The sequence below is a fragment of the Rhinoraja longicauda genome, chromosome 8, assembly GCF_053455715.1.
Source record: "Rhinoraja longicauda isolate Sanriku21f chromosome 8, sRhiLon1.1, whole genome shotgun sequence".
Lineage (NCBI taxonomy): Eukaryota > Metazoa > Chordata > Chondrichthyes > Rajiformes > Arhynchobatidae > Rhinoraja > Rhinoraja longicauda.
Genome location: NC_135960.1, coordinates 26,350,498 through 26,363,019, shown reverse-complemented (window position 1 = coordinate 26,363,019; position 12,522 = coordinate 26,350,498). Strand labels below are relative to the sequence as shown.

General features: G+C 39.8%; 1 protein-coding gene across 5 annotated transcripts in view; it reads right to left on the bottom strand.

The window, feature by feature from the left end:
* Window positions 1–12,522, bottom strand: part of dpp10 (dipeptidyl peptidase like 10) — a 1,117,462-nt gene that overhangs the window by 231,874 nt on the left and 873,066 nt on the right. For all 5 annotated transcript variants that reach the window (XM_078403450.1, XM_078403449.1, XM_078403451.1 and 2 more), the window contains exon 5: window positions 11,848–11,922. In XM_078403450.1, the coding sequence (XP_078259576.1) occupies window positions 11,848–11,922 (75 nt within the window). The remainder of the gene's footprint in view (window positions 1–11,847; window positions 11,923–12,522) is intronic.

Genomic DNA, 12,522 nt, shown 5'->3' with positions numbered 1-12,522 from the left:
TATTCTTCAATTGGATTCATTGCAATGTGATGGTGCACAGCAGGAAAAGGCTGGTAGGATTCAGTCAGTAATGTAGGGACTTATTTGTACAATAGTCACACAACCTGCCCGTACTTATGCTGTGATCTTTGGAAATCTCATGCAAACCTGCCAGCAAAACCAGTTTGACACAGTAGCAAGGATTGTGGTTGAATGCAGAAGCAAATAACTGCAGATACTTGTTTATACCAAAGATAGACAAAAGGTGTTGGAGTAACTGACCAGGTCAGGCAGCATCTCTGGAGAAAAAGGATAGGTGAGGACTCCTCCTCAGACTGAAGGTGGACTTAAGAAGGGTCTTGACCTGAAATGCCACCTATTATTTTTCTCCAGAGATGCTGCCTGACCCGTTGAGTTACTCTAGCACCTTGTGTCTATCTTGTGTTTGAATGCTTCTGACATCAAAAGCATTCACATACATTGACAAACCTTGACCACTTTGGTAGAGCTCAAAAATGTTCTTGGTCTAAAAGAAAATCATTCTTTCAAAATACTTTTTCTTGGTGTTAGAAATCGAAAGATGTTTTGTATCCTCAGCAGCCTAGGTCTCTAGATATATATTCAGAAGGCAAAGGAAAATAATAGTAGTGTTGATACAAGATAAGCGAGTAGCCCCAGGACATGATGAACTGTAGGAAGAAGTTAAGCGTGTATTCATGGTCAGTCTATGCACAGTCACACACAATATCTTACTAACTAGTCCAATCAACCTATTTTGATGATTAATTCTTGCACTGTTGAGTATTTCCAGTATTTTTCACTAATCTTATCCATTGTTCAATTAATAACATGCAACCATTCAACACCAACACATATCATTCTTGACCACTATGTAAGGAAATTTTATCTCATTAAGAGAATATGAGCACTGATCCAAGCTTCAAATCTACTTCTTATAATTCATTCAATTATGACGGTGCATCACTAAAATATATTTCAGGAAATGCACAAGTTTGGCACAGTGGTGCAGCTGGTAGAGCTGCCGCCTCAAAGCACTGGAAACCGAGTTCTATCCTGACCTTGAGTACAGACCTTGTGGAGTTTGCACATTCTTCCTGTATCCGCATGGATTTCTGTGCGCTCCAGTTTCCTCCCAAATCCCTAATACCTGCGGGTTTGTAGATTAATTGCACAGAGTATGTATGGAGTACATGCAAAAGTGGAATAACATAGAGCTAGGATAACATACAGTAGAGCTAGGTGGTCAATGGTCACGTGGACTTAATGGGCCGAAGTGCCCATTTCCACGCTGTATGTCTAAAGCTAAAACAAAAACTCTTAAAACTAAATGAAGGCACATAACGGGAAAAATCTAAAATTAAAAGGGATGGTGGATGAAGAGAAGGAAACCATGCATGTTTTAACACCTGCAACCATTAAGAAACAGAAGTGGCGATTATGGTGGGGCCAGTTCTGGGCCATGGTTACTGGTGGGGCCAAAGAAACTGAAGAATATGTCTGAACTCCTCATGCTCATTCTTTCACTCAATCTTTCCAATGTCATTCAATCTTTACTGACTTAAAAACCACACAAGCCTATCCTTTTCCTTTCCATTCAATACCAACCAACCTTGTGTCTTTTATTTAGTTAAGATATTCAAGAACAGAAATCTTTCTGGGACCCACACTGTCTGACAGTGTGGTCTACCTGCACGGCTGCTTGCCAGTGGACATTAGACACATGTATAAACTCTTTTACACATAGAACAACAAACACAATTCCCGTCAGCATGGTCCCTGTTTTACATGGTTATGGGCTCAGGAAACAGATGCTATAAAGCTCAATATTGCATCCAAGGTTTTCTGTGTTATTCCAAGATATCTTGAAATAGATTTAATAACAGCCTATGACTGTTTGTTCCAAATGCATGTAAAATCTATAAGGTAACAAGACGTTGCTGAAGGTGCATTCATTATTTAGACCCTGCTTAGATCATTAGATTGCCTAAAACAGCACAAATATTCATGTTTTCCGTATATAAACTCATTATTAGCTCAATTATTATAATTGGTGTAACTGTGTTCGAAGCACAGGGCATAGTTTTCTGTCAAATTTCTATTGTTGGTTACATATTTTTGCTAATTGTTTTTGATTTGAAAATACATGTGTTTTTACAAGCACCCAGAGTCCCCAATTATCTTGTGATCTCAGTCTCTGAGGCCAACATCAATAGATTCTTGACAACCATGAACCCTCAGAAAGTGCCCGGCCCCGATGGTCTACCTGGCTACATTCTTAAAACCCATGCGGACCAACTGGCTGGAGTTTTTGTGGACATCTTCAACCTTTCACTACAACTGTCCAAGGTGCCTGCCTTCTTTGATAAAACATCCATACTACTTATTCAAAATTAATAACAGCCTCTGGCTGTTCCAAATACAAGTAAAATCTATAAAGTAATAAGATCTTGCTGAAGGTGCACTCATCATTATCTAGACCTTGCTTAGATCATTAGATTGTCCAACATAGCACAAATATTCCTGTTTTCTGTATATCAACTAATAGCTCAATTATTATAATTAGTGTAAATGTATTCTAAGTACAGGGCATACTTTTCTGTCAAATATAGATGATGCTCTCATCTCACTGCTACCAGTAGGAAGGTGGTAAAGAAGTATCCAAACCATTATAGCATCTTCCCATAACCATCAGGCTCTTGAACCACCCAGCACAACCCGAACCATAACTCTACCTCAGCACCAAATTACAATGACAATCAAGCACTCTTGATGTGATTCTTAAATTGAGATTAAGACAACCATTTTCTATGTTCTTTCTCTCTGCAACTTCATTGCAAGCCAGCTGCCACACATTTTATCTGTTAATCATTCTTCATGCCATCCTACAGGCTCCTTCTGTTTTGTTGTACAGTCTGACTTAATGGCTGATACTGCTCTGATTAATGTAGCGAATGTGTGGCAATACTGCTTATTGAATTACAATAGAAACCTAGCATCATCGAAAGAAGTGAAATCAGTTTTGCATTTCCAACAACCATGCTGTGCTGCAAAAATGTGAATTGAATACAATTTGGAGTGCTGGAAATCTCAAATCCACATTTTTACCCCAGTTAAGTTCAACCGTAAAAATTTACCTAATGGGTAAAATGGAAAAAAACCCAGTATTGCATAACAACAGAGCTCAGAAACCCAGTAAGTGGGCAAAATGTCACTTGCTATTTCAAGAAATGCCATGGTTTTGATCCCTGCTCAAGATAGTGTTTAATTAAGGATTATTCAGCATATCTCTAATCATTCTGTTAATATCCACCACAAATAATCTGAATTGCTCTGCATCTCAAAAAAAATATCATCCTCTAGACTATTAATGAAAATTTTAAAATTAGTATATTCAAACTAATCTTCCTGGTAAGAGATTGGGTCAAATTCTGATGCCTGTTTTACTTTCACCTGTTTTACTTTCCACAGACATGGTCTGAGAATATAAAGCAGAAGTTGCTCCTCTTGTAAATTTAAAAAAATAAAAGCATAAGGCTTATGAGTAGCAGATAATAAACCAACATACATTATTATGTAAAAAGAGAATCTCGGCATCCTGTAGAGTCATAGAATCAGATAGCGTGGAAACAGGCCCAACTTGCCCACACCAGCCAACATGTCCCAGCTACACTAGTCCCACCTGCCTGCATTACCTGTCCTATCCATGTACCTGTCTAACTGTTTCTTAAACATTAGGATAGTTCCTGCTTCAACTACCTTCTCTGGCAGCTCATTCCATTTACCCACCACACTTTGTGTGAAAAAGTTACCCCTATTTAATCTTTTCCCCTTCACCTTAAACCTATGTCCTCTGGTCCTCAATTCACCAACTCTGGGCAAAGACTCTATTGCTTATACCCGATCTATTTCTCATCCTCCTGCACTCCAAGGAATACAGTCCCAGCCTACTCAACCCCTCCCTATAGTTTAGAGCCTCTAGTGCTGGCAACATCCTTGTAAATCTTCTTTGTACCCTTTCCAGCTTGACAACAACTTTACTATAACATGGTGTCTGGAAATGAACACAATATTCCAAGTGCAGCCTCACCAATATCGTGTACAACTGTAACATGTCCTCCCAACCTCTACACTCAGTACTCTGACTGATGAAGGCCTAAGTGCCAAAAGCCTTTTTCATCACCCTATCTACCTGCAATTCCACCTTCAGGAACTGTGCACCTGCACTCCTAGATCCCTCTCATCTCCAACAATTTGTAGCTAGACAAATTGGTTGAAAATCCATTGCAAAAATAAGAAACTAATGGGCATCTGGGCAGGATTTCTGAGCGGGCGTCTCTGGGGTGCCATCCCATCTATCAGCATGTGGTAGTAACTTGCCACAATGCCTAGGGGGAGTGGGGGTGGTGGAGGGGAGATCGAGTGGGGGAGGGGACCAATGTAGGAGAGGCTTTGGGTCCACGCCTCGCTCTGGCTGCACTGCTGGCGGCACGGGGCCGAGGTGAGTGGCACTCTCTCTCCTTCCGCGTCCCCATTCACCCGCCCACGACCCCGGGAGACACTCCCTGCCCAGCAATGGGCTTCGTCAGTTGGTGAGGGTTGCCAGGCCGCATAATCGTCAGTTGGGGGAGGTTTGCCCCAGCAGAGGCCCGCAGGAGAGATTTGGGCCCAACGGGTCCACTTGGTCTAGTTTTAAATAAAAAGATTCAAAGACACAAAGAATTACAGATGCTGGTTTACAAAAAACAGATACAAACAGCTGGAACAACTCAGCGGGTTAGGCAGCACTTCTGGAGAACATGGGTAGGTGATGTTTTGGGTCAGGACCTTGTATGAAGATAATATATAAAAGATTTGGGGAAAGGATTGGGTAATGAGACTAATTTGCAATTGTTTCAAAGTAAAATGACTGGCAAAATGGCCCTTAGTATTGTATACTCCCACACCCCCCAGTATACATTGATGGCACTGAAGTAGAAATGGTCGAAAGCCGCAAATTCTTAGGAATAAATATCATCAGCAATTTGGCTTGGACTATCCACATCTAGGTAATGGCCAAGAAAGCACACCAACACCTCTACTTCCTTAGAAGGCTTAATAAATTTAACATGTTCCCAAAAACTCTCATCAACTTCTACAGATGTAGAAAACATTTTATCAGGATGTATCACTGCTTAATTTGGAAACAGCTCCATCCAAGACTGCAAGAAATTGCAGAGTTGTGGATGTAGCCCAGACCGTCACACAAACCAACCTCCCTTCCATGGAATCTATCTACATTTCCTGCTGTCTTGGCAAGATCAGCAGCATCATCAAGGACCAGTCACACCAAGTCACTCCCTCTTATCCCTTCTCCCATCAGTCCATACTGTTTCTTCCAAGCTGTTATCAGACAACTGAACTGCCCTCTCTCCAACTAGTGTGTGATCCTGACCACCCATCTACCTCATTGGAGACCATTGGACTATTTTTAATTGGACTTTATCAGTCTTTATCTTACATTGAACAAATACCATGTATACATGTACATTGTGGTCTGCTTGAATGTCATCAATTACAGTCTTTGACTGGATAGCACATAGGAAAAAAGTTTGTTACTGTACCTCAATGCATGTGACAATATTATAGAGTCACAGAGTGATACAGTGTGGAAACAGGTCCTTCAGCCCAACTTGCCCACACTGGCCAACATGTCCAAGCTAAATTAGTCCCACCTGCCTGTGTTTGGTTCATATCCCTCCAAACCTGTCCTATCCATGTACCTGTCTAACTGTTTCTTAAACATTGGGGTAGTCTCAGCCTCAGCTACCTCCTCTGGCAGCTTGTTCCATACACCCACCACCCTTTGTGTGAAAAAGTTACTCCTCTGATTCCTATTAAACCTTTTCTCCTTCACCTTGAACCTATGTCCTCTAGCCCTCGATTCCCCTACTCTGGGCAAGAGATTCTGTGCATCTAGCCGATTTATTCCTCTCAGATTTTATACACGTCTATAAGATCACCCCTCATCCTCCTGCACTCCAAGGAATGGAAACCCAGCCTACTCAACCTCTCCCTTTAGCTCAGATCCTCTAGTCCTGGCAACATCCTCGTAAATCTTCTCTGAACCCTTTCAAGATTTCATTAAATGAAATTAAACTAAATTTCTATCATTTAATAGCCAAGACATAATTCTAATTAAAGCCTTCATTATGAATTGAATAGTCTTAGCAATCCTATGCAGTTGACTTTTCATACAGAGATATCGAACGCCTTGTGACGTTTTGTGAACATTTAAATATAATTCACAATCTTTACCCCAGCCTGTTCTTTGAATAACCATCCTATAATTGAATAGTCATGATCAGATTTTTGAATCAGTCTAAAACAAATAAATAAACATTATATTGCCTTATTCATTAAGATAACTGTACACCCTTGTAGGTTGTTGCTAATTCACAAACATATTTTATATAATTTATTTATTTAAGAACAATTCTGTAAAGAGAATCCTCAAAGTCACCAACAAGCCATTTATAAATGCAGATCTTTTGCAAGGTTCAAAGCTGATTGATACAACATTTCTGGATATTTGTGCTATTTTAAGACATGGCTCTTGTGAGATAATATAGAAATGCACAGTGAATACTTAGTGGCTAAATTAAGTGATTGAGCTACATCACAGGAGATCCATTGTACTTGGGACATTCACTTCATGACTCTTCCATGAGGCAGGGCATGCCACGAGTGGCAGCTAGGCCTACTGTAGTGGAACCTGAGACCAAGCCTGCAGCATTACCCCATGGACCTTTGCAGCTGCCAAAGAGTATTATTGCATTTAAATAGTCTCTGAAATGTAGAAATATTTTTGAAGTGGAAATGGATTTAACTAATTAAAATATTTAAAAATATTTAAAAATATAAGCAATAAATGTAATTAAATATATTAAACTAGTGTAAATTAATTATGAGCAGACATATAAATTGAAATAGAGAAAAAGAATAACTGAATCAGAACATGCCCATTTCAAAGATTGGTGACCCCGTTCAAAGAAAATTTTCCCTGCTTTTGCAACTGTGTCACAGTTGGCATATACGTAAGGGAGTGGATGTGATGAGCATCTGATTGATAATTAAGTTTACTCCAAAGACACAGGATTTGGAAGTTCACTGTCAAAGAATGAGATCAGATTCTGATTTTGGGATGTAGTTCACTGATGAGGAAGTAAGAGCTACCCCAAATATTTGAGAGCATCCAGCTGGTCCCTGGAGAATTACCATCCACATCACAGCTCAATCTGACCCGTTACTCTTTTCAAGAATTTCCACAAACCTTAAATTATTTTGTTGCTTTGTGGAAAATTAATGGTGCAGTGGAAAAGACATAGGCTCCCTTTGAACCTCTCACTTTTAATCATGAATGGTACCTTCATATGTCTTTGGACATATCGATGATTTGGAAGATCTAGATTATTACAGATCTTGTACAGCTGTATGAGTAAACAGAACTGACGAGTCAATTTGATTGATTTGTCATGCATTCTGTTCCAGAGCCTGTGGATGTTCAAGTTCCTCAATTTTAAGGGAGATACAAAATGCTGGAGTAACTCTATGGGTCAGGCAGCAACTCGGGAGAGAAGGAATGGGTGACGTTTTGGGTCGAGACCCTACTTCAGATTGATGTCAGGGGAGAGGGCGGGACAAAGTTAGAGTGCAGTCGCAGACAGTAAGACTAGTGGGAGAACTGGGAAAGGGGAGGGCGTAGAAAGGGAAAGCAAGAGCTATCTGAAGTTAGAGAAGTCAATGTTCATACCACTGGGGTGTAAACTACCCAAGCGAAATATGAGGTGCTGTTCCTCCAATTTGTGCTGGGCCTCACTCTGGCAATGGAAGAGGCCCAGGACAGAAAGGTCAGATTGGGAATGGCAGGGGGATTTGAAGTACTGAATCACTGGGAGATCAAGTAGGTTAAGATGGACTGAGCGGAGGTGTTCAGCGAAACGATCGCCGAGCCTGCGCTTCGTCTTGCCGATGTAGGGAAGTTGACACCTGTAACAGCGGATACAGTAGATGAGATTGGAGGAAGTGCAGGTGAACCTCTGCCTCATCTGGAAAGACTGTTTGGGTCCTTGGATGGAGTTGAGGGGGGAGGTAAAGGGACAGGTTTTGCATCTCCTGTGGTTGCAGGGGAAAGTACCATTTATATAAATGGTGGTTGGACTTTATTCCGAGCATGTGTGAGGTTTTATACTTTGGGATGTCAAAAGTAAGGGGAAATATACAATTAATAGCATGACCTTTAATAGCATTAATGTATAAAGGAATCTTGAAGTTCAATTTGATAATTCACTGACAGAGGCAACACAAGTATATATAGTGGTAAAGAAGTTCTATGGTACGTTTGCCTTCATTGGTCGCATTTTGAATTGAGGAAGCCCAACCATGGTGCACTCACCTTCCACCGCATCAGCCGTCGCATACAACATATAATCCTCCAACATTTTCGCCACCTCCAACGGGATCGCACTACTGGCCACATCATCCCATCTCCACCCCTTTCCGCCAAGACCGTTCCCTCCGAAATTCCCTGGTCAACTCGTCTCTTCCCACCCAAACCAACCACTCCCCAGGTACTTACCCCTGGAACCGCAGGAGATGCAAAACCTGTCCCTATATATATATATATATATATATAGATGCTCCTCGACTTACGATGGCTAAGTTAAACTCAACAATTATGCAGTGATTATTGCAGTGATGCTGGGCAATGGCAGCGAGCCACAGCTTCTAGTCAGCCTACTAGCTATGATGGTAGGTTTGATGGCCATGACCCTCTGCCGCTGCCTCATGCAGCTCGAAGGAGAAGGCGGGAGAGCGGGTGTTCCCCCCCCCCCACCCACGTGTGAACCAGACCAATTGGACACCGAGCGCTATTGATGGACTTTTATTTGAAAGAATGACATAAACGAAACTTTTTTTTTCCTCTTTAAGCGAAACTGTTTTTTAAATGAGAAAATTCTACCCCCCCCTCATTGGCCGCCACTACCGTCACTCTGGCGGGTCCCGCCCCCTCCCTCATTGGTCGTGCCCCCCCCTCTTTGTGATGTCACATGCTGAACAAGGCAAGAAATCGTTCTTATAAGATAATTTTAAACTTTAAATTCTCTGTAACTTAAAAAATAAAAGACCAATTTGAATGAAACTTGGATGAAAGGGTCCCCACGACAAAGGTGAGTAAGGTGGTCCTAGAATTGTAGCGGTATCATGTGACAGGGCACCAAAACACAGCTGATAACTAACAAACATCCAAACATAACAAATAACAAATAACATAACAAACAAACACAGAGTTTTTGTAATATATAGATGGTAACTTGGAATTTTTCTTGTTTGCTGGTGATATTTTGTTGATGTTCTATGCCCTCCTAATTGCTTTTTTTAACGTACTTAATCGCATATTCAATACAGAACATGCTGATTTCCTTAGCTGAGATTGGAACAGGCAAAGGAACAAGCCCAGTTATTTAAAAGGACATCCACCGTTCTGATGGAAAAGGATTTGTCTAGGATAAATGACTATTTTAGGAATTGGTTAATTTTTTCTATGATTTAAAAAAATGTTGAATAGTTTTTTAAACATTGTTTTAAAATTTGAATAATTTTAATTCTACCGATCGTTTATTTTTTATTTTTTTTATGGTGTATGAATGGCCCCAAATGTCAAGTATACTTGCAAGTATTTAAAGTCTTCAGCATTTTTCCATCTTTTTTCTGCCATCTTATAGTCAGAGCCATTCTGCCCCAACCATGCACTGCCATTACACTGGGCCGTGCCATTTATGGTTGGCACAACCTGCAGGAAATTGGCAAATATTCTCAAAAAGTTATGTCCATACTTTTTCATTTTCTTAGCCATACATAGGCAGCAACCTGGACAGATACATCACAATCTTAATCTGCTCCATGTATTACAGGGATTTTGTAGGGAGAACTCTGCAATAGTGTCTGATGACAAAACCAAAAATAAGTTTGATGAAGATCTCGGCAAAGTTTATCTCAGCTGCAACTAGGTCAGGGATACTTATAATTCTTGGAGATGTCAGTGCAAGTGTTGGAACAGTCTACTGAGCCTGGAAATGAAATATTGGCGAAAATGGAGTTGGAAAGTCTGACAGTAATGGCCTGTTGCTCCTCAGACCGTGCAACATTCATGACCTCATCATGACCAATACTATCTCTTGTCGACAAAATAATCACAAAGCCTCGGATTCATTCACGCCCCAAGCACTGGGATCTAATTGGCCACTTGTCCAGCAGGAAAGCTTGGACAAATTTGCCAACACATAATTTGCAAAAGAAAACAGAAATTATGCACCAATCTGCAACAAACACATCATACACAGAACTACACATCCTTCTGAATGATCAGAAGCTCTCAGTAGTGAACAGGTTCACACACTTTGGTTACACTCTCTGAAGATCAGTAAACATTGGTAACAAAGACAACAACAGGATAGCAAAAGCCAGCTCTGTTTTTAGAAAACTGGGAAGTAAAGTCTATGAACAAAGAGAAATCAGCCTAAAACTCAAGCTGTCGGTACACCATGCTGTTACCATACCCACCCTTACTTGTGAGACATAGACAGTGTACAACAGACATGCCAGACAGCTTAACCACTTCCATAGGACCTGTTTTAGAAGAATACCACATCAAGTGAGAAGACAAAATTCCATACACATAGATTCTGATCCAGACAAACCTTCCCGGTATCCACACATTGTTGAAAGGATCATAGATCAAATGGGCAGGACCTGTCAGAAAACTATCTGCTGACAGAATACAAAATGAGCTACTTCATGGAGAGATGTCTGAGGGCAAACGACCACATGGTGGACAGAAATGGAGATTCAAAGTGTCTGAGAACATCCTTGAAGTGTTTCAACATTGACACATACTACTGGGAGCAACAAGCATTGGATCATCCTGTTTGGCACACCTACATAAAAAGTGGTGCTCATTCATAGGAGTAAACTAGAATGGAGGAAACAAAGAAGAAAAGAAAATCTCGAAAAACATGGATCACTGATGTTACAACATCTTTACAACTCTGTCATTGTGTGAAAGGAACCTTCAAGTGCAGATTGGTCGAATCAGCCACCTCCATACACATCACAACACTATAAACTAGATGCCAGGGTCTTCCTCAAGAACAAGTGAGATAGAACAACACAATCTTGCTTTGCCAAATATTCACAAGTTTTGATCTGGCCAGGTTTACTGCAAGTGACTACATTTTTATTGCAGTTCCAGGAGATTGAATAATTTACATTAGACTGTTGGCAAAATGTCCCAAATACTAGCACTATGCAAAACTAAAAGATCAAAACAGATAAATGTAAAAAACAAATTTCAGAGAGAATCTTCAAATTCCTTCTACATCTCTGAAGGAAAGATCATTCACCAGCACAAATACTGTACCATTGTCTCTACCGAAGTGTAAAATTTTATATTTGATAATATTTTTCTCTCTCTATTTTAACAATTTTTATTTGATCATCTGTTAGAAGTTACACAGAGATTCAGAAAATCAAACAAGTGGATTTTGAGTTGACCAAACGTACATTTCCTGTAGCAGGGAGCAATAGAATAAACTTACATTGGAGAAAATACGAATGCCCAGCAATTATTTATATTCTGTTTTTCATGGTAACAACTAAAACAATCAAGCTACGTAAGATTGCATTCCTATTTATATTCTGACATCTTTATTTTATAAAATATACTTGTGACATCAGTAAATAAGTCATGTTACCCATTTTATAGGTAACTATTTAAATGTTTCTATTTTTACGAAATTAAATTGGTCTTACCTGTTTGACATCATATGCAAGAAGAACAAATCTAAGATCTGGGGAGACGGAGTACTTTGTTGCTTTAAAAGTCACCTACAAAATGAAATGCACAAATCAGGTGAAATGCTGCATAATATTAACATAGAAATTAAGTTCTATTTCTTCTGAAAAATCCATATCATTCTTTCACTTGATACAGAGTTTTGCAGGTAGTTTATATTTCTGCAGCAAGCTGGAGTTTAACCCATGACTTAAATTATTTGCACATTATTAAGAGCTGCAGTGTTTTATCTTAAAATAGGTCATAAAACAGTGAATCTTGGATAGTTTCAGCTGTTTGTATCATGTTATGAATTGGCAATATATTTATACATTAAATCCCTCCCCCCCCCCCCCACACACACCTTACTACATGCTATCTTTGGAAGAAAATAATTCAGAACCATCCCATTTATAATTTTAATACTTTTGGTTTTGGTTTGTTGATGTCAAATAGGCCACATGGAGAGAGATACATTTCATAAATATCTCGGACTGCATAATCTATGTAATATATTCCACTGCCAAAGCAAGTACTGCATGTCTAAAACATCTTGCCATCACAGTAAAATTAAACACCTGGGGAATCGTTGTCTGGATAATAAATTTTTTACTGTCCCGAGCTCTCTGTATCACCATTCTACTTTGCTTCAT